A 26,369-nucleotide genomic window follows, 5' to 3' on the forward strand; every position below is an offset into this window, starting at 1 on the left:
TATATTCTACATCGTTTGGAAATTATCGTACACATTTTGCAAACCCTCGTACATCTCTTGCAAAACCTTCGTACATCTCTTGCAAACTTTCGTACATCTTTTGCAAACCTTCATACATCTTTTGCAAATCTTTGTACATCTTTTGCAAACCTTCGTACATCTTTTGCAAATCTTCGTACATCTTTTGCAAACTACCGTATTTTTTTTTTTTTTTTTTTTTTTTTTTGCAAACGAAGCAAAGTGCAGATTGAAGCAACACGAGCCTATGAAAATAATTATAACGAAATTCCAGGAAAAAAATAGCAAAAAATGAGGAGAAAAGTCTCTGAGATGCCTTAAACTGGACAAGGGTGGAAAAAATGGAAAAAAAAAAAGGTGGAAATTAGGAAACAGAAGTATTTTTGAAAGACCTTTATGTGTCATTTGTTTTATTTCATTTGTTGTTTTTATTTTATTGCTTGTTGAGTTCATTCCTTTAAAAATATAAACAAATTTAAAACAGATAAAATTTTTGTAACCAATTTATTTTTTTTCGATATTGCTTACTTAATTCTTCACTTTTAAAAATAAGATTATTTTTTCCCAATGAGCTCAATTTTTCCCTACGTATTTCTAAATTTCTTATAATCCTTTTGTTTTGTTGAATATTTATCAATTTATCATTATTTTTATCCCGTTATCTATTCTTTCCTCTGGGACACAGAGGGATGGAAGAAGAAAGAATCAGAAAACAAAAGATAATTAGAGAACATGATAATAAAGAAGGAAAGAAAGGGAGGATAAAATAAAGGTGATAGAAAAAATTAATAAAGAAGAGATAGAAGTTAAAGAGACGAATAGAAAATTGATAGAAGTGATAATAGATAATAGAAGAATAAAAAGGAAGAAATTAAGGAATTTAAGGAAGCATGATGACGAGGATGGGAAGAAAGAAAGAAAAGAAAAACGGGAAGTAAAGAAATGTGAATAATGAAAAAAAGAAAAGAAGAAGAAGAAAGAAGAGAAAAAATGTGAAGAAACATAATGATGATGAGAAGAAAAGGAGAGAAAAATGGAGAATAAATAAACGAATAATGAGGAAGGAGAGAAGAGAAGCAGGGAAGTGAATGTAAAGGGAGCATTTGAACACAAGGACGACCAGAAAAAAAAATTACCTACATGACAAGAAATAAAATAAATAAATAAGCAAGAAAAAAACAACAACGAAAGAAAAACATCAACAAAAAATGACACCGTTTCAACCACAACTCAAATAAATACACAAAAAATAAAAGAAATGAAAGAAAGAAGAGAGAGAAAAAAAACATAACCCAACCTAAATATCTGTCCGGTAAGGATTTCACAAAAAAATAAATAAATAAATAAAAAATAAACAAAGTAAAGACAATATCCCAGTGTTATAAATCTGAACTTTTTTCTTTTTCTTTTCTTATAATTCTTTGCTAATACATTTCCTTCTTTTTCTCTACTTTTTATTTACCATTCGTAAGTTTTTGTCATTTTTTCTTCTCTCTCGCTGTTTTTCTATTTTTTTCTTCTTTTTTTAAGTGACAAGGTGAGTGAACGTGATCGGCCGCATGATTGGCTAAGAGGTGATCTGGACTGACCAATGAGCGCGCGTCTTGAAAATATCTATCCTCTCACCGTGATTTGCAGGAAAGAAGGCGACTATTTGTTTTTTTCTTCTTTTCTTCTCCTTCCTCTCCTTCGCAAAATATACATGACGGGATATTTACGGAAGAAAGAAAGAAAAAAGAAACTAAGAAAATACAAGATAAGACAAAATTGAATCTCCAAAATGCATCAACACAAACAAACCAGTAAACAAACAAACATACAAGCACACAAACAAAAGAGAAACACACACACACACACACACACACACACACACACACACACACACATACCTCTATCTCATCATCACTATGTTGAGAACCTGGAAACTTATCTAACTTGTCCCGTCACTCTGCATTCTCCTCACAGTCTCCCTCTCTCTCAGCCTCACGTAACGAAAGATCATAAGGGAAGCTGCAGGAATCCATCAGGCCTACACGTGGCAGTCCCTATATAAAGCATGCCTACGTATTTCCACCTACAGTCTCGCTCATGAATTTGCCTCTTTAATAACCTCCCTAATGACTCGCTACTAACAACCTAATTACGTGATTTCATTCATCTGTCACTCTGTTTGACAATCGCTTCTTAAAGTGTAATGTTCAAGACTTGTTTGTTGTGCGTGTGTGTGTGTGTGTGTGTGTGTGTGTGTGTTTTACCCAGTTGTAAGCAAGGCTTGAGTCATTCTTGGTGTTTGTGTGTGCGTGTGTATGTTTTATTTACCTTAGTGTGTCACCTTGCAGCTCTTCCTATTTACCTGTGTAGCCTTGTTTCTGCCTCCAAGCAATGGCCATGTATAGCTTTGTTGTCAGAATCCATTAAAGTTTCTATGTTTGTGTCAGTGTGTGTGTGTGTGTGTGTGTGTGTGTGTGACTGCCGCCACGTCCTGTCCTCCTTCCCTATTTGGCACCTGTTTCCGTTCACACTCACGCCCCTTGACTCAGTGGTACAATCCTGACATAATGTATAATTCCAGGGGGTTCGAATCCCACTTGGTATCTAATTATCTCAGCACACACACGCACACACACCTTCACTCACTCCTACACGCAATCCTCTCTCTTACTCCACTCATTCCTTCAGCCATTCTTTCACTCCTTCACTTCTCCTGCACAGCCCGCCAGGTAGAGAAGGAAACAAGTAAGCAAGTCAACCTTCGAATCCCGTCCAGATAACAGGAACATGCGAGGCTGAGGCACGTGAGGCTCGACACATCTTAGGTGCCATTTATATTACTTCTTTTACGAGTCATGCACGGTGGTCTTCTCCAGGCCCTCCTTCCCTTTGTTATCCTTGTCCCACTCCTTCCCTCGCCTTCCCTCAAGCAACATCTACTGGCTATATTAGGAGATTATATCAATGCTTTCGTCATTCTTTTTTTTTTTTTTATTCCCATCTCCTTCTGGTCCCTCTCATCACGTGACCTTGCCATGGAAATACTAAACTAACGACAGCTATTGAATACTTGAGAAAATCTATCAACTTTCGTCTTCCTCTTCCCCCTCCTTCCCTGTCTTATTTTCTGACCTTTCTATAAGTGTACTATGCAAACAACATCTATTGAATACTTGCGAAAATTCTATTATTCCTTTCGTCTTCCTCTTCCCTCTCCTTCTTATCTTCTGACCTTCTCATACGTATACTAAACAAACAACGACATCTATTGAGTGCTTGAGAAAATTGTCAGTGCTTTTGAATCATGTAAGTAATTTTCCAAGCATTCCCATCACTCATCTTCCTGTTCCCTTTCATCTATCACTTGTCCTTCCTATAAGCGCCAGACAAGTATTGACATCTGTTGAGCGTCTGGGGAACCTTAGTGCGCTTCCTTGTTGATACATAAACAAAGAAAACGACCCCAAAGAACTGAAATAAACATTAATAAATAAATAAATATGATGGGAGTCACAGAGGAAGATGCAAGGGATAGAAATAACTGAAGGAGACTCGTACATAACGCCAACCCTTTAAAGAAACAGCGAAAGAAGAGGAAGCGAACTGAGTCAACTAACCGAGATAGGAGATTCGCTGCGCTGGGGCAGAGGTTCGGTGCTACTTCGATGCTTCACTCGGTACAAGTAACACAGCGAAGGGAGGGCGGGAGGAAGGACCAGTGCGTGAGGGCGTGAAGATGCCTCGTTCAGCTCAGGACACCTAATGCACAAAGGCTCGGGAACACACTGCAGGACAACCTATGAACGTGCTCAGTCTTCTCCTCGCACGACCCTTTTTTCGCGTCCAGCCAGGCGTGCCATCACCCGCCGCGAAGTTGGTAATCCTGACTGAAACTAATGACCTTAAGTAGGATTGCCATACGCGGGTTGTTAGATGTAAAAAAAAAAAAGAAAGATGGATGAAAAAAATAGCAAGGCGTCCCTATCGAGACAATCGTGTTTTGTTTCGACTCTAAATGGTCATGTTGTGAGGCTCGACGTGTGTTTAATAAGGAGCAATAATATAATATACTGGTTTGTGTTTTTTTTAAGTTTGTTTTAATGTGCTGTTCTCTCACAAGGACTGTTTTTCAAAGGTTATATACTGTGATAGTCATACGGGACCTTAGGATCTCTCTCTCTCTCTCTCTCTCTCTCTCTCTCTCTCTCTCTCTCTCTCTCTCTCTCTCTCTCTCTCTCTCTTTATTCATTTATCATTAAAAACACGAAGCACATCTGAAGACACCAATAACTTTCACTAAGGCTTGTTAAACTAGTCGAGACGTGACGCTGGAACGTTTCATAATAACACAAAGGTTACATGGGCGATAAAGTGATGAATTAAATAGATGAACTAAACCAGAATGAAGAATAAAGAAAACGGGAAACTCAACATACGAGTTTTCAAGCACAGGAACACCACGAGGGCCCTTCAGTGTCCTGTCTGCGTGATGAGGAAGTAACAGAAAATGATAAAACAGGGTAACGCTAAACCAGAATGAGGAATACTAGTTTCAAGTAGTAAATTCTCAACATACGAGTTTTCAAGCACAGGAAGAGCACAAGGGTCCTTCAATAACTTGTCTGTGTGATGAAGAAGTAATGAGAGATGACAAAGGGGACTGAAACTAAACAAATTTGAAAAGTATACGTTTCAAGAAGTAAATCCTTAACGTGATAGAGTTTCCAAGCACAAGAACATCACAAGAATCCGTCAGTACCTTTGTCTGATCAGAAAATAATAACAATAATAATAATAATAATAATAATAATAATAATAATAATAATAATAATAATAAAGCAAACTAAATTAGTATAAAAAATAAACATTTCAAGCAATAAAGCCTTAACAAGATAGAATTTCGAAGTATAAAAACAACAAGAGGAACCTTCAGTACCTTCCCTGCCCTTATCCATTACAGAGATCCCTCGGGGTACGCAGTTTGACCTTCGCCTCCACCCTCGTGTCCTCCCGCCACCCACCGCTGGCACCCAGACGCTGCGATACAAAGAACTGTTGACGTTATGTAAGCCGGAAGAAATTATTATTGGAACCTCAAGTGACACGCGCGGCTGGGGGTTTTCTGATGCTCTGTGACATGTTTAGATGTGTTCCCTGTTGCCTTTACTTGATATTTGAAAGGTATATTAGTGCTGTTACATTTTTACCGTACTTAGAGTGAGGCTGAGTGCGTGATGGATGAAAAATGAGCAAATGATAGGTGAGGTCGGGTGATTCTTAGCATTCTGCGAAGTGTTTCCCGTTTCCCAACATGTTACTGGAAAGGTATACGAGTGTTGCTGATTTTTTTTCTTACTTAAAATGAATTTGGGTAATGCCTAAGGAAGAAAAACTCAAGTGATAGAGAAAGTTGTGTGTATATTAGCATTTTGTTTCCCTGTTTCCTTTACATGTTGTAGGAAAAGATATGCGAGTGCTATATCTTTGTTCCTGAATGAATTTAGGTAATGGGTAATAAAAGTATATATATATATATATATATATATATATATATATATATATATATATATATATATATATATATATATATATATATATATATATATATATATATATATATATATATATATATATATATATATATATATATATATAAAATGAAAAAAATAAAAGAATAAACTGACAGACGAGGTTACGTATTCCTTAGTATTTATGTGTTTAAAAATGTTTCCTGTTTTCCTTGCATAACACAGGAAAGACACACAAGTCCTGTAACTTTTTCCTCACTTACAATCAAGCTGAGTAATAAATGGGGAAAAAGGTGAAGGAAAAAAGTTAATCATTGCTCCCCCTCCCCCCCACCAAAAAAAAAAAAAAAATGGAAGAGAGGCTTCTGTGTGTGAGTTTCCAGGCAGCGTGACGATAAAGGATGGATGAGAAGTGACATGCAAAGTAAAGACAAAGGACAAGAGTAGGATGAGAATATAGGATACGTTTGTAGGGCTCCTGTGGTAAGTAGATATTCAGATAATCCTATACTACGAATAGATCTACACGCAAGGCAAATGACGAAAGTAGGACAGTCAATATAGGATACGTTTATAGGACTCGCGTGGTAAGCAGTGAAAGGCATTATGGTTCAGTCCAGAGATATTCAGCCAATCCTACAGGTGACAGGTAGGAAGGGAATGTAGGATACGTTTGTAGGACCCGAATATAGAGTAGTGAAAGGTCCTACAACTTCATCTCCAAATCCTGAGGCAGCCACGGGCACGAGCAACCAACGCAAAAGACAAATGTAGGTGAGAAATGTAGGATATCTTTATAGGACTCGCATATAGACTAGTGAAAGGTCTTAAGATTGGTTCCTTCCCCAAACTCGCAACACAGTCAAGGCCAAACGACGCAAGCAGAGGACAAAAGGACAAGCACATCTGTACCATGATACTCGTATAAGATACTCCCAGGTAGGAATATGAAGGAGTGAAAGGCTTAAGGTCACGTGAGGGCGATGACAGATAGAGGAGTCACCATACACGGGTAGGAAGGAGGGCAAGACTAAATCCCATATTCAGAAACGTTTAGTTATCTCACTATGACGATTTTCGAAGGTCACAGTGATCAGCCGTGTTCTCAAGAGTGTTTCTTCTGTTAATAGCGTAGAAATCTTGTTAATATGTCACTAGAATCACAAAAAAACACCCTTAAGAACCCGTGCCACTTCAATTAGAGCCTCTTGAAAGTAGTGGAGGTGCTGACAAAAGTGTTTCAAAATATCGTCCTGACACGTGTCCTCTGAACGAAGCAAGAGTAGCGGGCATAAGGATTTTGCACTGAAATCTGCAAGGTCGAGTGACGCAGGGCAAAGTGTTTTTGTGAGATCCCGGACAGAGAGGAAAAAACAAGTAAAAAACGAGTGAAAAAACCACCCCAGGTAAAAAGTTTATTGAAGGGAATCCCAGGAGAGAGAGACAGGGGGGGAGAGGTGGATGTGGAAGGGGAGGAAGGGAGGCGACCAAGTGGTGATAAAGAAACGACGTGAGGAAATAATAATACGGTGTTTGAGGAGAGAGAGGAGCCTTCACCTGGCGACCATTACCTGTACCTGTCCGGCAGTGTTGAAATATGGTGATGTATAAACAAGTAAAGTAGACAAGATAGCTTTAAAAATATGACAAACAGCCGCATTTTATTTATTTATTTTTTTCCTTTATGAGTCAAAAACAAAATAGTAACTCCATTTTTTTTTCTGTCTACGATGCTGAAATGGATGAACAGATTGAAAAACTAATTACATAAGTGAATAAGTAAATAGCTATTCCTACTACTATTTCTACTACTACTACTATTACTCGTCAACTACTACTACTACTACTACTTCCTTGATAGTCACCCTGCAAACCTCCTCCTTCCGCCAATGTCTCGTCTCTCACGTCTCTCCTTCCCCCGAGCTGGCCAAGAGTGTCTGGCTGCTGTGCTATGATTGGCTAAAGGTTTCCAATGTACACGCTTCGATTCTCTCACTCATTTTTATTCATACCAGAAACCACCTCCATAAATCCCACTTCGCACTTGGAAACATAACTATGATCTCAATAAATATATCTTAATCAAATACTGCGATACACGAACGAAGATAACAACCTTCCTTACCGAAGTGCGTAACGAGATGAACAGGCGACGCCAAAGCGAAACAGTGGCTCGAAGCAAAGTTCGAAGCCCTGACTCAGCAAGTATTCTGAAATATTTTCGCGTCGCACCTCCACTACTTCAAAAGGCTCTAATTGAAGCTACACAGGTGTTTAAGGGAGGAATTTTTTATGATTTAAGTGACATATTAACAAGATTTCTACGTTATTGAAAGGGAAAACAGTCTTGAGATCCTTGCTTATTATCTCTGTGGCCTTTGAAAATAGTCGTGGTGAGACAGCAAAGGGTTTCTAAATACAGGCCTCACTATGCTGGTATTTGAGTTCACCTTTCACGTAACAGACCAAACCTAACAAGACTCAGTTGCAAGGCGTCACCGTGACAACGAAACACACCAACAAAGGACACAGTAACACTAATATATCTAATAATAAAAATTCACATACATTATAATCAAATATCAACCATAAACAAGTAACTATAAAACTATTCATCTTTTCCTCAATAAATACAGGAATGTTGAATAGCTACAGTATAATTTCAAATACTCAATACCTCTCAGTACATCATCTCTTTATCGTTACGAGTTCAAGACAAGCATTCCTCGAGTACTAATACTAACTGTAGTTTGAGCTGTTATTAGAAATCACGTGTGTTGCTATCTTGAAATGAGGCTGCTTTGTGGGACCTGTGAATGAGTAAATGGAATATCTTACAACTTCTTTCTACGTGTTACAAAAGAGGCGTAACTATAAAACCTGCGTTCTGGATATCAATAAGGTTTTTAATACTTCTTTTGATAATTCTTTAGTCTATCCTAACTCGTTTGATAAAATACATGAAGTCAGTTCTCGTATTTGATCTGAGACTCCAACTTTTCCTCTTATCTTGAGTTTACCTTCAGTTGTTTGAATAGGAGAGAGAGAGAGAGAGAGAGAGAGAGAGAGAGAGAGAGAGAGAGAGAGAGAGAGAGAGAGAGAGAGGCAAGTTTCTCTTTAACTCTTCTTTTAAAGCTTTAGTCTACCCACAAACAGAAAATGGAGCGAGGTAAGGGAAGGTTTTGTCTGTCCACTCATCTGCCTCTCACTGACTCTGCTCACCAAGAAAAAAAAAAAACAATGACAACATGAATAAACAAACAAGTGTGTCGACAAATGAGTGGGGAAAATCGTACAAGAGACAGGAGAGGAAGCATTACATCTACAGTATTCACTATGTGCTCTATCTAGCCAGAGTTCACGTATCATATCCCCATTCCGTCTCATTTTGCTCCGAGCCGCTATGAATGTTAGCCAGTGTGGTGTTAGAGACCGTAAAAGTCCGCCAGAGGAGAATATGTGGCTTCGTGTCACTCCGTGTGGCTCCCTCTGCAATCTATTCCTCCCCCTCGTGGTCAGTCCAGTCCCCCGGCGCTCCCCAGCCAACGCCAGGTCCTTCCCTCCGCCCTGGGTGACGAAAAAAAATATGCATAAATAAGAGTCAAATGCTCGAGTACATAAAAGGTAAGATTTGCGAGCGAGAAGCGGACACCATGAGTTGTCTGTTTCTGTATGCTTTTTTTTTTTTTTTGTCACACACAATTGTGAAAAATTAGTAAATCTCCTTCACACGAGGAGACGGAATGAAGCGCCTCGCTACGTTCTGTTGCACAATGTTTTGTGTTCGCGTTGATGTTGATAAGATGTGCAAACATTACACACACAAGTCTTCCCCGCGTCACCTCTCCCTTTACATCACTCGTGTGTCGGCAAGACGCGACCACTTCCTTCACTACAGGTGTGGGGAAACAGCGCGTGTCTCACCTGTGATGTTGTGTCCCCTGACGAATGCCTCGTGGGAGCTCCTGAGGGCGTCACGCGTGCTGCAGCTCGATCCTCGCTGTTTCGAGGCGCCACTTCGAGCCCCGGGGCGTTGCACAAGTCCCTCGAGCTCCACAATGTCCTCTATTTCTTGTGGCGTCGGGTGATCCTCCTTCAATAATTGAAGGGACGCCGCGTCACCGCCACTTGCATCACTGCTGACGCAGGAAAGGGCTGACTCTGCCGCCGCGGGTGCCGTCGCTGCTGACTCACCCAAGCCGCCCCGGGCCGTGCTGACGTCACGCACCGGGAACTGAGGATGAGGTGAATCTTCTATTCCTGTTTTTCCTTCCCTTCCTGATGATTTGCGGTGTTTGTTCCCCTCCCCCGCTTTGGCCCAGGGGGGGTCTTGGGAGGCCTGCGGTATGTGGCCAGCGTGCACCGGGGAGTCATGCAGGGAGGCGAGGCTAAGGCTGGAACACGAGGTGGTATTGGAGTCCTCGTCATCAGCAGGCAGCGGCGGGGGCGTCCTGGGGTCGGCACTATCTGTTTGGGTTCTTGGCGGGCCGTCCAGGGCGTTGTTCCCTTCCGCGTTCCCCGCCGCTCCCTCAGCCGCCGCCACCCTCCCCGCGCTGCTGGCGGGACTCACGCTCTCTTCCTCGAACACGCTGTCGTCGTCCTGCCAGCTGGAGTCGTCCTCAGCCAGGCTCGACTCCTCCGGCGTCTCCACGTTGAGGTCGTCCACGCTGCCCTCCTCCTCCGATGTGTTGATGGAGGACTCGATCTCCTCCTCCCAGTCCGCGTCCTCCAGGATGCTCCTCCTTACCTCCTCCACCCAGCGCTCACCGAACACCGGGACGCCGGCGTGGCGCGGCGGGAGTCTCATGCCGTTCAGGGGTCTTCGGGTTATTGGCTCCTCGTCCTCGCCGCTCTCAGGCTCACTGCCATTGGCCAGCTGGTGGAGAAGGTGGGCGTGCGGGTGTCGGGGGTGTACCGGCACTGTCTCCTCGGCCTCCAGGTCCAGGTTGTCCAGGATCTCCTCGATGTCTGACTGGTCCTCGGCGGTGGCGTGGTGTCTGGCCACCAGCTCCCGTAGGAACGCTTGCGTGTACTGGTCTGAGTCCAGGTTCGGGGAAGGTGGTCTGTGCTCTTCTGCTCCGGCGGAGCCTCGGTCACGCTCTCGAGGCTCTGCGTTGCTCTCTGTGTTTCTGATGATACTCTGGGAACTCGTGAAGAGATCTTGGTTCGCTTCCTCCTCCTCCTCCTCCTCCTCCTCCGCCTGTTCATGGTGGTGGTGAAGGGAAGAGCAAGTAGCCTCCTCTCCCTCAGCGTCCAGGAGCAGCCCGGGAGTCTCTCTAGTCGCCGTGTGTGCACTGATGAAGTTCTGACAACTCCTCAGGAATAATTGGTCATCCTCCTCGTTGTCCTCCGCGTCCTCCTCCTCCTCCTCCTGGTACCGAAGAGGCAAGGACAAGTGAGGACCAAGGTCATCATACTCTGCATCTGTAAACCGACTCCTTGACTCAAGAAAACCCGCACCAATGCCGCCAACTTCACCACTAGAATTCGAACACTGAGTCTCTGTGTTAAAAAGTTGAGCAATGTGGAAATCCTCCAAGTGTTTCGGTCCCCCAGTCTCTGTCTCGTATCTGGGCGTCCCCTCGAAAGCTTCATCATTTAATGAATCTTCAGGGGACAAACCCTCGACGTGATTTTCAGAGGACAATACCTCGACTTTATCTTCAGAGGACAAACTATTGACTTGATCTATAGGACACGAAACCTCGACTTTATGTTTAGGAGACAGACCCTCCACTTGATCCTCAGCGAACAGAACCTCGATTTGATCTTCAGGAGATATCCCTTTGACTTCTTCTAAGTACTCACGCTGCACAATATCGCTGGATTTCCCTGCATTTCTCGTGTTGTTCAGAGTGCAGAGATAATCCAGGTCATCGGAACCTTCACTCAGGAATCCCAGGAGTGTCTTGAAGCCTTCGTCCTTGTACAAGTCACTCTGATCACTTTGGTTACTTTCCTCGTCCTGCACGGCCTTCTCTTTCACATCACACGTCTCCTGGGTCTTCCCGTCTGGCTCATCAACTTTCTCTGAGTTAGAATGAGCAGATTCCACCTCTCCTTCCTTCTGCAGCTCCTCCTCCTCCGCCTTCTTCAGTCTCTTCATCGCCCACGCCTTGGCTTCTGGAGTAAGGGCGTAGATCTTCTCATGGCCGTCGTCCTGCACGTAGATCCCCATGTCTGAGGGCGCGTCAGGTGCTGCAGCGCCCTCTGGTGTCCCCTGCTTGGCTGCTCGTTCTGCCAGGACTCTCTGACGAAGCTTCAGTAAGTCTGCAGAAGGAGGAGGAGTGAAGGACTGGTAAAGGACTAACAGAACTGGAAAATGACAGAAATGGAAGATGAAAGAATTGAAATCTGAAACAAATGAAAGATGAACTAAAAAAAAAATGAAAAAAAAAGTGAACGTTTATAATGAATGAGGACGAACCACACCATAATAATAAAAGACCGATAAAAACATACAATCACTAAACCTTAGCTTCAAGTCTCTCCCTAAAAAAAAAAAAAAAAAGACAAAATTTCAAACTTCTCCGATTCCTTTAATTTCCATAAGAGTTTCAGAGACTTACCATCCACACACTCCCTCTGCCGCCGATGTTCCCTCTCCGCCCACTCCTTCCTCGTCTTCCTCTCCGCCTCCACGCCCCCGCTCTGCCTGAGGATGACATGTAGCGGAGTTGAATTGCTTGTAAAAATGCTCCGTCGTAACGAAACAACTTCACGAAATCCTTGTCACGAAGTTTGCCTCAGGCTTCTGGAAATTTTATCTCTTTTTTATCTTTCATAATTTATTCTAGCCTCTTTCTTTCCTTCCTTCCTCCATTTCCTAAATTCTGTCGTCCCTCTTCTCCTCTTCGTCTTCTCTTGCTTTATCATCTCCTATCTGCCCTCTCCCATTCTTCCATCAACCTCTTTTATCATCCAACGCCTCCATTTACCTTTACCCAACCCTCCTTCCTCCTTCCTTCATTCCATCCTTTTCTTCCGTCTTCCATCACTTCTATCAATTTATCCTATCCTTCATTCCTTCATCCACTTTTAACTATCTTACCCATCTCTCCATCCCTCCACCTCTCCACCTCACCAGGCTACAGCGGCGGCGCGGTCCACGGGGAACACAGGGCGGTCGTCTAGGTACGTGAGCTCCGGACAGGTGAGAATGAAGGTGTTCCTGTAGGGCCGCACCTCACGCGTGGCCGGGTTACCTGTTGCTTGAAGACACCTGAGGCTCCGCACCTCCCCCAGGGCCTGCACGGGGAAGAGGTTGTGACTCCAATAAACAAGATTGTGAACGATAGATAAAATTGTGACTGATAAAACAAGACGGGTAACAAGGGCCAGGTACGCACCAGGGCGAGGCCAGGTCCCTGCAGGTTGTTGTGGGAGAGGTCCAGGGAGGAGAGGGCGGGGCAGGAGGCGAGGGGCGCGAGGCAGGTCACGGAGGAGAGGCGGTTGTGTGTGATCTGCAGTGTCTCCAGGTGCACCAGACCACCTGAAGACTCATCTGTGTTAGTAAGTGTTGAGGTGGTGTGGAAATGTTGTGTTTGTTTCATGTTTCTTTTCTTTTTTGTATGGTAGACTGCTGAGTTTAATTTTGTTTTGTTTTTCTTGGATTGCACGTTTAAAATTTTGGATGAGGTTATATATATATTTTTTTTTTCTTTGGGGGAAGGAGAGGAGCCATGTTGACATTTTCTGCTTTTCAAGATTTTAGAAGTTAGATCTTGCTTTTTTCTTTTTCCTCTTCTTCTGAATAAATGAATAATACTTTTTTCATTTTCTTTGTAAGCAAGTTTAAAGTTTTGTTTTATATAACTAGTAAATATTTAAAAAGTGCTCCATTTCTTTCTTATTATTTTCGGAAGTAAGAATATTTAAGTTTACTAATGTATATTGAAAACATTAACACAAAAACAACCACAACGACCACCACTACCACAACAACAACAACAGCAAGCACCACTCTTACTTAAATGTTCGATATTCCTGATCATATTGTACGACACATTGAGCGTGACGAGGCTGGCCAGGTGCTGGAGGCCTGCGAGGGAGGTGAGCAGGTTGTGGTGGAGGTGGAGGGAGCGAAGGTTCCTCAGGTGGTCCAAGCCTGTGATACGCCTGAGTCCGTTGTTCTCCAGCCACAGACAGCGAAGACCCGTGTACTCCTCCAGGTTCTCAATTTCCGTATACCCTGAGTAGGATTGTATTGTATTAGACAGGTAGACAGGTTCAACATTAAAGTATAGTAGAAAATTGCTTTATAAAGGTGAGAAATTAGACATAGTAATAGTGAAGACCCGTGTACTCCTCCAGGTTCTCAATTTCCGTATACCCTGAGTGGGATTGTATTGTATTAGACAGGTAGACAGGTTCAACAGTAAAGTATAGTAGAAAATTGCTTTATAAAGGTGAGAAATTAGACATAGTAATAGTGAAGACCCGTGTACTTCTTCAGGTTTCCAATTTCCGTATACCCTGAGTGGGATTGGATTGTATTAAATAGGTAGACAGGTTCAACAGTAAAGTATGGTAGAAAATTGCTTTATAAAGGTGAGAAATTAGACATAGTAGTAGTGAAGACCCGTGTACTTCTTCAGGCTCTCAATTTCCGTATACCCTGAGTGGGATTGTATTGTATTAGACAGGTAGACAGGTTCAACAGTAAAGTATGATAGAAAATTGTTTTATATAGGTTCAGGAATGAATAGCAGTAACAGACAGTGGTTCTCGTTCTTGATTGCCATGTACCTTGAGTGAAACTGGATTAGACAGGTAGAAAGATATTAGATTTTTTTTACTTTTTCAATGTTTATTTTTCTATTATCGATATATTTTTTTACCGAATCTCTTTCCTTTTTTCTTCAACTTTTTTACTTTGGTTTTAATCTTTTAATTTCACGTTTTTTTTCTATTTTTTTTTCCTCCATTGTTTGGCTTTTCGTATTCATTATTATATTTTACCGTATATTTTTTCTTCTCTTCATGTAAGACTGGCACATATTTTTTCCCCTCTCTCTCTTTCCATATTACATTTTGTTCTTCATTATTTTTTCTTCTTCCCTTCTTTATATGCATTTACCATCTTTTTTTTTTTGTATTTCCTTATTTAGCTACACTTATCCTTAATTTTCTTTCTTTATTCAGCTTTTTTTTCCTATTTCTTTTAATTTTAGTATTATATTAAAGAACTTTTCCTTCATCTATCCTTCCTTCTTTATTTTCACTATATTTCACTCCTATACCGTACATTTCCCAAACATTACAAACGATTACATACATCACAAAAGACCACAAGGCATTCTGAAGAAATTATAAGGAAATTTCAGAAGGATCTCGAAGGATTTAATGAGAATCTAAACACCAACAAGTCCTTAGATCCTTTGGCAACCTATAACTCAATCCAAGACACTCATCTACACAAACTGCGTCATGACAGGTCAAAATTTAAAGGTCATTCAAGATATTTATTCTCAAATTTCAAATAATCACTGTAGCCTATTTATTTAAGGACTAGAACCTCAGTGGGTCTTCTTTTTCTCTCTCTCTCTCTCTCTCTCTCTCTCTCTCTCTCTCTCTCTCTCTCTCTCTCTCTCTCTCTCTCTCTCTCTCTCTCTCTCTCTCTCTCTCTCTCTCTCTCTTGTTGCTCTTAGCCAGTGCTCTCCTTACATATGTTGTACTTCTATGCTGCACAATATTTATGCGTCCCTAAATCTATTCCATGTTCACCTAAACTTGTTCTATGTTGCCCTAATTCTCTTCTGTTACCCTATTTTTTTTTTTCTATGTCGAACGATCTTTTTTGTTTCCCTAAATTTCTAAAGAGGCCCTTGTGGGTTTAAGGGAAGGCGTCGAGCTTTATAAACTTCCCCTTAATTTGTATGATTTACCTCTATTTACACGTACACGATCATATGTGACCTCCAACAATAATTATGCACATCTTAGCACAAAAAAGTTACTTACAATTGGTCTTAAAAAGTAAATAAATAAATAAATAAAATAACGAATTCCTTGACCTCGCTCGTGACCTTGACTCGTCTCACCTTGAAAGTGCAGGTATAGAACGTCATTAAGGGCGGGCACGGAGTACAGGTTGTGCTGCTTACAGAGTTTCTTCAGCGCCTCCTTCGTCATCCTGGAAGTGTAGGGGACGGTAAGGAGACGCTGGTAAGGTGGAAGTGTGGCGGTGTGCTTTGAATTACTCGTAGTTTGTGTGTTTCATTTCGTTGAGTGCGTTTTGAGTGTGTTTGGTTTAATCTGCTTGCGAATGTGTGGTAACCTTACGAAACGAAGCGACACAAGACAGATGAATGACGGAGAAGGAAAAAAAAATAAATAAAAACAAGGAGTAAGAAGAAATTGAGAAAAATAGGGAAACATGATAAATGTGATTGTTTTCCTTGTATGTTTGTGTTTGGTTTTATTGTTTATTCTCTCTCTCTCTCTCTCTCTCTCTCTCTCTCTCTCTCTCTCTCTCTCTCTCTCTCTCTCTCTCTCTCTCTCTCTCTCTCTCTCTCTCTCTCTCTCTCTCTCTCTCTCTCTCATCAATCCTCATATCCCTCACCGCCTCCTAAACTGATCGATACAAGGACAACCTCACTTACACACACTATCTACCTTTCCCTCCGCTAGACACTCCGTCCCTCTCGCCCTTACCTCGGTCCGCCACGCCCCTCGTCCTGCCTCTCCATCACTGCTTATTCCACCCTCAGGAGCCTCTTGGATCTCACACACGCACGAACTGGACACTTGAGGGGCCGGGAAGACATGTCTAAGATGTAAACACGAGGTGGGTCTTGTCCTGGCAACGCGTTCCTAGCAACTCGTCGCCATGGTTACCGCGACGCTCGGTCTGTCAGTGGCGACCAGCTGATTACCACTACACCCAAACGCGCTGCTGGCTCTTAGGGTGTATCTGGCTGTGTTTTGGGTGTAGCGAGGTGTGTTCTCTACCCAGACGCTGGTTTCTTGTTGTGTATCAGAGTGTGTTTCGTAAAGAGTGATTCCGTCTTATAATAAAGAAAAAAAGTATTTATCGCTTGAACTTAGACAAAAAACAGTTAAGTGTCAGTCCACCTGAAAAAAAAATAATACGAGATACAATAAAGAATAAAGCGCTTGCCGCCTGAGACTCTAATGTTGTGAGTGGCGCGACAAGAGAGGCCTTCACGAGTTCACTAGCCACGCCTGGAGGAGCTGAGCGAGTCCCGGGCCACCATGAAGCCAAACAAGAAGATAAAGGACCTGCAGCTTCTCTCCACCATCGGATTCACTGGTAAAAGGACGCAGGATTAACAAACATGGATAACGTACACGTGGCAGTCTCTGTAGAACCAATGCTAACCTATCCATCACCTTATCTTCTCTTAAAACTCCATATTGACGCCACTAACATGATAAATGAGTCAATTATAATCTTCGGTTGAATAATTCTCAATACACACTTTACCAGCTTCCATCCCGCAGGTAAAATTGTGGGCGGGCTGCACCTTCAGAAAGATCGCAGCTTAGTGTATCCCCTGGGCGTAGGCGTGGGCGTGTGGGACAGAGCAGGGGGCCGCCACGCCATCCTGCACGGCCACACACGCCCAGTCGTCGCCCTCGCTGTCTCCCGCTCCGGTAAATTGATCGTGTCAGCGCAGGACGGTGACCCCGGGTGCCAGGTGGGTGACTGGCTGACTGATTGATTGAGTGGGTGAGTGACTGACTGATTGATTGACAGAATGAGTGAGTGACTGACTGACTGACTGACTGATTGAGTGAGTGAGTGAGTGATTGACTGAGTGAGTGAGCGAATGACTGACTAATTGAGTGAGTGAATGACTGACTGACTGAGTGATTGATTGAGTGAGCGAGTGACTGACTGACTGATTGACTAGAAGAGTGAGTGAGTGACGGATTGATTAGAAGAGTGAGTGAGTGACTGATTGATTAGAAGAGTGAATGACTGACCGACTGACCACTCAAGCCTGCAAAAAAGTAGCGATAACCAACACAAATATCTAATAACCCCTGAATAAAGAGGGACCTACTGAAGACACCACTCCCCGAAGTCTTCTAATCTCAGGCGCGGGTGGTGGTGTGGCGCTACGATGAGCGGCAGGAGTGTGGCAGTCACGAGGTGCACAGGGAGGAGGTGGCGGCTGTCGGGGTGTCAGCGGGGGAGGAGTACGTGGCCAGCCTTGGGGGACTCTCCGATGGGTACCTTGTCCTGTGGCACATCCCGACGAAGACCCCCGTTTGCAGTGCGTCCCTTCAGCCCCTTCAGTCCCTTTACTTTTGTCCTTGAGAGTCTATTAGAGTTTTGCTAGTCTTCTTCCTGCCCCCTCCTTTTTTTCTCTTTTTTGCATCTGGAATTAGCCAACCACTTCGGTAGTTTTCTGTTGTTTTCTAGGAGTGGAAGGTGCAGCAGCGACTGATGAGGGAAAGTAAGTACTCATTAAGATGGAAATTAAGGTAAGCTATTCCACGTCTTCTTACATGCTCCGTTCTCTCATAAGGACTGTTTTCAAACGCCACAGACTGATTATTTATGTTGCAATGGATAGTCTTTTTGTATTTTTCATCCTGAATCTTTGTTTGACTATCACTACAAGCATAAGAGTCTCTAGAAAGCTACAGTTATTATCGGCTTTACACCTTACCTTGTGTACACGTAAGCAAACTATAAGGTAAATGTCACATGCTTACGCTCCAGTCTTGCTAAACGAGTGGAAGAGACAAAAGTAAGCAGAGATGAGAGGACAAACTTGACACGCTTTTAGACCTTGAGTGGCTTCTAGTAACGATTATAACATGTTGCTTCACCTTCATCCTCGCCCACAGGTGTTCAGGCGGCCGAGCCAGGGATGGGCGTGGCCTCGCTCCTGTGTATGGCCCCACACACGCCCACACTCATGTTGGTGGGGGGACAACGCATCCTGAAGGCGTGGTCCCTTGATCCTGCCACTAACAGACTCACACCCACGTCCATCTCCCTCGGTCTCACTGAGAGGAACTACACCTGCTTGAAAGTACGTTGTTGGGGCGACACTGAGGCGAGGTGGTGCTCAGAGGCAAGGATCGTGTTTCAAATATTTCAGTGGACCATATTTTGAAACACATCTGCGTTGCCCTTCCATTATACTTTCAAAAGACTCTAATTGAAAGAACACGGGTCTTTAAGGGTGCTTTTTTTATGATTTTAGTGACAGATTAACAAGATTTTTATATTACAAACAGGAGAAACACTACTGAGAACCCGGCTAATCATCTAATGTGACCTTTGAAAATGGTTCTTGGGAGAGTCTAAAGCATTTCAGAATACGAACCAGTCTGGGGCAATTAAAGGAGGCACGAGTGAGGCGGGTATGGTGAGCTGAGGCTTGACTAGTGTGGTGGGCTGAGGAGGGCTGAGGCTTGGTGGTGTGGTGGGTATGGCGGGCTGAGGTAGGCAGAGTCTTGGTGGTGTGGTAACAATTGGATCCCTGCAGGTGGATGAGGCTGAGGAGTTTCTGTTCGCGGCCACCACCACCGGGGACGTGGTCAAGGTGCGGCTCAACAAGTCCCCCACGCCAGGTGAGTCTCCGAACCATAATAATCTGATGTACTTCTACCCACACCTCCGCTAACTTCAACAGGCTCTAATGGAAGTTGCACGAGTTAACTAACGTACAAAATTTTCCATTGCACTCTTTTTTTTATCCTTCACACGAGGCCAACTGGTACTGACGAACACCAGGCAGGCTGGGCGTCATGTCATGTTCGCAGGGTCAATGACGCGTCCAGCACAAGGCACACAGGACACCTCCCCTGGGCCCCGCAGTTACGTTAAGAAAGAAAGAAAGAAAGAAAGAAAGAAAAAATAATAATAGGAAAAAATAAAATAAAAATGCATTAGCTGTCTCTCTCTCTCTCTCTCTCTCTCTCTCTCTCTCTCTCTCTCTCTCTCTCTCTCTCTCTCTCTCTCTCTCTCTCTCTCTCTCTCTCTCTCTCTCTCTCTCTCTCTCTCGACGTGCCGGATAACCTGCTTGGTGTTCGTCAGTACCTGGTGACCTCGTGAGGAAAGGATTGAAAATCCACAGGAGAATTTTGCGCATCACGTGATCTACGACATCACAGGATGCGCCGCGAGGAAAGTCACGTAATTAAAGATTAAGTCACTCGTAGAATATATTTTTTTCGCAGCTTTTTTTTCTTTACTATGTACGAGTAAGATGTAGAATAATTTATAGTGTTATATCCCCAAAACTTTATTTATTTGCTTTATAGGATGCAGAACAGTGTATGCCTTTTTATTCAAAGTTGTGGCGTCTTTCCTCGCCATCAATGTGTCTCGTGGATGTAGGAGAGCCTGAAGATATCAAGACAGAATTTCAAAGTTTCGTTATTAACACTTTACGTGGTCTGGCTTATCTTCACCAACGTGTCTTCTCTTATAACACTGACTATTAAGTTCAACCTTTCACGAATACGTGTTTTTACTCTGGTCGCAGGCTGCCACCCGTCCCCCGTGCTGGTGTCTGTGATGGCGCCCCGACCCACCCCCACGCCCGGCGGCCCCAGACTCACGCGCGCCCCCACGCCCGGTGAGTCGCTGCGTCGAACGTCTCGGCGTCTATCTCGACTACTTCTAACACGCTCTAGTAAAGTTATTCGACCTATCCAAGGAATTTCAGCTTTTATAATGATGATTTGATAATGAGTGTACACCTGAGAGAAAAAGAAACAAGAAAAACATGAGAACCTTACTAATAACCCTTGAGGTCTTTGAAAATAATCCATATGAGAGCCCGAGGTGTTTCAAAATGTCGTTCAGGATAACTCAACACTCCCTTTCCCCTTCCCTGAGCACGACAGGTCTCCAGGCCATGGCGGTGCTGCCCAACGGTGATCTGCTGGTGGGCGACGTGGGCGGTTACGTGCGGGCGTACCGACAACTGCAAGATGTAACAGAGGAAGGACGGCCAGCGTGCCCAGCGCCACCACGCGCCCATGGCACTGTTAAGTACACGCACCCAAAGGACCCCACCAGGCCCATCCTCGTGCAGGTAAACGGGATCCCCCTCCTCCCCACCATCTACCAGTCGCTTGGAAGACTTGGTAGACTTCAAGCCACACTTTCAGAAACTATACATTGAGGACCTTTACTCTAAATAGGCCGAATATCATTATTTTTGTTACTTCGCAAGATTAACCACTGAACTGTCTGTCAGTAGATTTCACCATGCATTTCCAAGAACTATAAATTGAGAGTTTCTACTCTAAGCAGGCTACTAATTTTTGCTATTTCACCGCATGATCTAGATTATCACCGCCTCTCCTAGAGTGCAAAAAAGGTCTAAATGCTTGTCCCTGGGTCTCCTCGTAGGTGTGGGCGGTGGAGGTGGGCGCTGCGCTGACTTCCCTCAGTGTGGTGGGGCAGGAGGTGGTGCTGGGGACAGTCTCCTCAGATATCTACCAACTCAAGCTATTCTTTCAACCCCAAGATCTCAATCAAACCAAATGCAACAAGACGCGAGTGGAGTTTCAAGATCAAACGAAAAACCCAAGAGAAAGAAAAGGTTTTCGAGAGAGAAACGTGACGCAGCGAAAGCATTCCAACTCCACCCACCCTCGTCAGGGCGCCCTCAAGCTGGACTCTGTGGCACCTGAGCTACACCTGTTATCAACCTGCCATTCAGAACCTATCAATGACGTCACATTCCCAAGGTAACATATGAACTGGTGCCGTAAACTGTTTGACTGACTGAATGAATGATTTATGGAGCCGCAAGAAAATGAGTCATAACGCTTTCGTGAACCACAAACACAAAGGTCTTATCTGTGGCAGAGGCGTGGACCAGCTGGTGGTGTGTGGAGGTATGGGCGGCGTGAGGGTGTGGAACGTGGCTTCCCTACAGGAGTTACTGAGGGTGGAGCTGCCGGGGATTGTGTGCTACTGCTGCTGTGTGTCTCCCTCCCTGCACACCATTATCACAGGTACTCCCACTACCTCAGTATACTTAGCACACCTGATTCACTCGTAGTAGTGGCCTGATAAGTGTTTTTTTTAGGGTGGAGTGACGGTCGGCTGCGTGGACTGGGCGCAGAGAGCGGGCGTGTGGTGTGGGTAATGGATGACGCCCACCACGCAGGCGTCAACACAATCTGCGTTCTTAAGAGTGGGAAGCTCGTTTCTGGAGGCCGCGATGGACGGGTGAGGCACGAATTGATGCGTGTAGAGTGAAAATATTGACTATGGTTGATTTGTAGCCTCTTAGATTGACTTCATACTGTAGAAAGTTTGTTTAAAGGCCGAGATGGACGAATGAAGCAGGAAATTACTTATGTAGAGACTCAGTTACTGTTAATGTGATTCTACCCTCTTCCTCGCCATCTCTTTCTCTAAACTACATTGCCCTGGAGCTCTGATAGGCGTGTATAGTTAGCGTGTGTCGTGGCAGGTGCGTGTGTGGGCAGTGGATGGGAGTAGAGTCAACATGGAGGCCTCACAGAAGGAGCACCGCGGGGAAGTGACGCACCTCGCCCTGGCACCCATGGAGACTCGGATCCTGTCCTGCAGCGGAGACGGCTCCTGCATCCTCTGGAGTCTGCCGTAAGTCAATTGCCGCGGGTTCAATTTAGCCCTTGTCATATAGAAATACTTACGTGGTTATAGATCGAAATTATCACGTGTTCCTTTCAGGGAGCTTGAGCGCATATACCGCCTCACAGCCCACACGGTGTTCCTGGGCGGGCAGGTGCTGGCCAGTGGCGAGGTGGTGACAGTGGGCAGTGACGGGTCCGTGATGGTGTGGGACAGGCAGGATGGGGTGCTGCTGGCAGATCTTCCAGCCTCCAGCAAGCCCATCACCACCGTCACTGCCTCCAGGGATGACGCCGCCTTGGTCACAGCAGGCGAAGACGCGACCATCAGGGTTGGTACATAAGATCATGAGTAAATGAGGGAAGCTGCAGGAAGCCTACACGTGGCAGACCTTATCAAACATGCCTACATGTTTCCACCTCTCCTTTCTTTTTTATTTTTTCATATTGTTGATTAATGTGGAATGACCATTAATTCAGACAACGAAATGAATTACTATTTAATATTATATTCTTCAACTTTCACTGAAGTTCACATGTCCATGACAGGTCTGGAATTGGAGCAAGGGTCGGGTCACACATGAAGGTCATGGCCACAGTGGGTCCATCGCCAAGGTGGACCTTTCATCAGATGGCAAGGTCCTCGCCTCAGTGGGAGAGGATGGAGGAATATTCTTTTGGAAGATGCCAGAGAGAAGGTGATCCAGTGCAGCCTTGGAGTTAAACTGGTGCTCTTGTTCCCTCTTATCCTCCACAACACAGACATAAAGCACACCATGTCCTTATGCAGGGTATCTTATATATATGCACTGACTTACAGGACTTATATCTTGTACATGCATTGACTGATGAAGTTGTATGTGCAAGGAGCATTCATAGCTATAATGATAAATATGATAATTTAACTTTAAAAGATGGGACATTGTGAGCTTGACTCAGTCCTGTAAGGATACAATTATGTAAGAACAATTGGGTAAGAATACCCACACCTCCTTTCCAGGGAAGCTTCATTGTGTATCTTTATTACTGGATACAAGGAAATATTTCCACCACTGAGCACTGCTGGCCTCGTGACTCTTCCATGACTCATTTTGTACGTTTTCAGGATCAAAATGAAAGAATGAAAAAAAAATGTGAAGTTTTATTTAGCAAGAATCCCACATTAAAGTACAAGTCTGAATGGAGTAAAGTTTAGGTAAAAGCCACATAAGGTACTGAAGCAAACCTCCCAATAGAATCTTTAATACAGACAGAACTTTGTATATGTATATATCCTGTAATTGGCATGAAAATACAGAGTAAAAGTGTGACAGGCAGTACACTACAGGTTCTCCCTTCACTGTCACAAATGGTCAACAGTCACACACCACAGCCAAAAACACATGCGGCTCAACACACTCACCAACACAGGCAACACACTCACGCATCACTTCACACAGAGGTTCGGCACAGCACTTGTAAGGGACACGCTGCACCTGTGTTGTAATACTGACACCACGGTGGCTGTGTCCTTGGCAGTATCATACAAGTTAAACATGCTTGGGAGTGGTCAGTTGTAGATAAGAAGTTACAAATGCGACTTGAAACAATAGTTGAGGAATTGGAAAGTTGTCCACCACTCACAAAGACAAAGTTATCACACGAGTTACACAGGCTTGAGGATTAGAGTCAGTTGTGGATCAGAACAAGACTGGAGACTATAATCAACCCATGAGAAAACTGCCTGCCATTCATTACCAGAAGTGAATAACCAGGATGAATAATCCTTGTAGAAATTGGAGTCAAGTACATCAGGAGCTTGTAAGAATGAAAGTTATACATTCTCATTAATACTATCCATCAGAAAGTCATCAGGCGTCCTATACAAAGTTATCACCCAAGTTAAATATGCTTGGGAAGTTGGAGTTACGTAGATCAGGAAGAGGAAACTGGAAATCACCACTAACCATCTGAAGGTTGTCCAGCATCCATCACCATAACACTGATCACTCACTGAGACGTCAAATCTCCAATGTTCTCCCTATCTACACGCCTGTCTCTGGTATTCCTCTCAACAGGTTTTACATCTTGAGAGTGTACAAACCCTCTCAATATTTATATATTTCTACTTCTACATCACATTCCCTTAACCTCATTACCTGCATGAGGGAAATACTTATCATTGGTTTAAGGAAAAGTTAGAAAATAGAAAAAATTTTAAACAAACATGACATACATATAGCTTACATATTACAATTATAGTTACACATATAAATGCAGATTCTTACATTTCTGAATGTAACAGAATAGAGATTTGAAAAGTACTGAATCATGTCATTTGATATTATACTCATACTGAACCAATGAATTCAATAGTAATGTAGTAGTGTTAAGAATAAAGGTATATAGAATTTTTTTTTTTTTTGAGAGGAAGGGATGTGATGTATGTGAAGAACTTAGGAAACAAAACCAGTGAAAGGTACTGGGTTTGGTCATTTTGATATATCTGCTATACTGAGAACTGAATAATGTTAGTGAAAGAATAAGGTGAATAAGCATGGATGTTATTTGAGAGAAAGGGTAACTCTTGCACAGAAATTAAGAAAGAAAGGTTAGAGGAAATAACGTGATGAGAAATTAACTGTTTCTCTTGTCATATCTGTAGTAAAGGTAAAATTAGTGAAACACTTGCACATCAGCAGCCTTTCAAGAAGAGACAACGTTAAAGCAAAACAGTTAGTAACCAGTTATAACTTCATTCCTTAAATTTCTTACTTTAGTACAAAGAAACCTGAGCTCACACTGAACACACACACACACACACTCCAGATACATACATTTAAATGCCACTATGAACACTGTCATTCATTTCATCATGTAGATAAATAAGAAACTAGTTACCAAACACTAATATTCAATAAAAGCCAAAACTTGAACACACCGGCAAACTGAATCACTAAAGCGTTTTATATTCTCATGAACTTTATTCTCTCTTAAGGAGTTTTAAAGGCCATTGAGATCATTTAGGTCCTTGTGGTTATTTTTGTAATATTTTTTGTTATTTTTTTATGCAAAAAGGTCACTGGCAAAGGGGAACAAAATATCAGGAAAAAAAGGATCATTTAATTGCCAGTTCCCGAAAGACTGCCTAACGGTCCAATATTCTTATTAAATTATCTTTAGAGCCTCGGAAATGAATGGTGATTCTTATGTCAAATTTGTATACATTATTTAAAGCTAAAGTGGTTATTCATTTAAAAATATAATTGAATCAATGTGTTAATAACTAAGAAAAGATAATTATGCTAAAGTTTCATTCACCCTCACTCATTTACTGGTATTTTCCTTATGTATACTTATTGTGAGGTTCTCCCACAATATACTACATCATATTATAAAAAAAAATTCTATAATCAAAGACACTTCATCAAACAACACTGTATTCTGTAGAATCTTGAAGAGAAAAGCTGATTTCAACTCTCATTTCTCTGTGATCCTGAAGACTAGACAAAAAAGACATGGGAAAAACAAATGATAAATAACACAGAAACATAACAAAGAATCCACCGGACAACATATTGCTCTTCATTACATGTTTGGTTTGTTCACTCTTCTCATTTCAAACACACACACATAGACACACACACACACAATTTGATCAGAGAAATTATATCTAGTGGACTAAAATGATTGACAAACTGGAAGTACTAGAATTCTCAAAAGGCCCATCCATGTACAAGAGTAACAGGGACGAATCTTTTCCCTGCCCTGAAGACCACAAACACTGATAATGAACTTCATTCTACCCTTTACACAGAACAAACACCCTCTTGCACCTCTTTAAACCTGACACACCTGGTATACACACACACACACACACACACACACACACACACACACACACACACACACACACACACACACACACACACACACACACACTCATACACAGGTCCATGGGATGTGTGAATTAAGGCTTACCAAAGTAATCATATTGCTGGAAGGAAGAAAAGAGTACATACACCATCCACAGGCTCATCATCACAATGCCTGACGCGTACCTTGGAACTGGTGGCCCACCAAGCTCTGCCTTGCCAAAGAAGCCAAAGAACCTGAGGAAAAGAGCACCTCATTACCAAGCTGACCTCTTGTTTTTTGTGCTGCCTTGGTAGATTGATCAGTAAAGGGGTCTGGTCTGTCACTGTGTGGTTGAGTTGGAAGAATGTTACTGTAGTTTTGTATGTGCATTGCAAAAGGTGACAGAAAGGGATGAACTGAAAGGAAGTG

General features: G+C 43.0%; 4 protein-coding genes across 19 annotated transcripts in view; 1 reads left to right on the forward strand and 3 right to left on the reverse strand.

The window, feature by feature from the left end:
* LOC135090976 (patched domain-containing protein 3-like) overlaps nt 1-3,764 on the reverse strand; it is a 104,611-nt gene extending 100,847 nt beyond the window's left edge. Inside the window, exon 1 of the mRNA XM_063988229.1 lies at nt 3,627-3,764. The gene's annotated coding sequence lies outside the window, so the exon portion shown is untranslated. The remainder of the gene's footprint in view (nt 1-3,626) is intronic.
* A 3,761-nt stretch (nt 3,765-7,525) lies between these two features.
* On the reverse strand, nt 7,526-16,397 carry LOC135090977 (dynein axonemal assembly factor 1 homolog). The gene is made up of 8 exons (XM_063988234.1): nt 16,194-16,397; nt 15,581-15,672; nt 13,507-13,728; nt 12,887-13,029; nt 12,622-12,785; nt 12,107-12,192; nt 9,462-11,807; nt 7,526-9,104 (listed from the first exon to the last, which is right to left on the reverse strand). Exons 1-8 carry the CDS (start codon nt 16,226-16,228, stop codon nt 9,034-9,036), a joined length of 3,159 nt encoding a protein of 1,052 aa, XP_063844304.1. The 5' UTR covers nt 16,229-16,397; the 3' UTR covers nt 7,526-9,033.
* LOC135090981 (uncharacterized) lies at nt 16,327-26,031 on the forward strand. The gene is made up of 13 exons (XM_063988251.1): nt 16,327-16,812; nt 17,004-17,200; nt 17,605-17,782; nt 18,363-18,550; nt 19,010-19,094; nt 20,012-20,104; nt 20,376-20,566; nt 20,887-21,227; nt 21,349-21,497; nt 21,572-21,714; nt 21,962-22,113; nt 22,204-22,435; nt 22,653-26,031. Exons 1-13 carry the CDS (start codon nt 16,755-16,757, stop codon nt 22,803-22,805), a joined length of 2,160 nt encoding a protein of 719 aa, XP_063844321.1. The 5' UTR covers nt 16,327-16,754; the 3' UTR covers nt 22,806-26,031.
* Nucleotides 23,230-26,369, reverse strand: part of LOC135090979 (sodium/calcium exchanger Calx-like) — a 68,923-nt gene continuing 65,783 nt past the window's right edge. For all 16 annotated transcript variants that reach the window (XM_063988244.1, XM_063988238.1, XM_063988249.1 and 13 more), the window contains one exon: nt 23,230-26,194. In XM_063988244.1, coding sequence (XP_063844314.1) covers nt 26,053-26,194 — 142 coding nt within the window. In that variant the 3' untranslated portion in view covers nt 23,230-26,052. The remainder of the gene's footprint in view (nt 26,195-26,369) is intronic.

Source organism: Scylla paramamosain, chromosome 36 (genome assembly GCF_035594125.1).
Source record: "Scylla paramamosain isolate STU-SP2022 chromosome 36, ASM3559412v1, whole genome shotgun sequence".
Taxonomy (NCBI): Eukaryota; Metazoa; Arthropoda; class Malacostraca; order Decapoda; family Portunidae; genus Scylla; species Scylla paramamosain.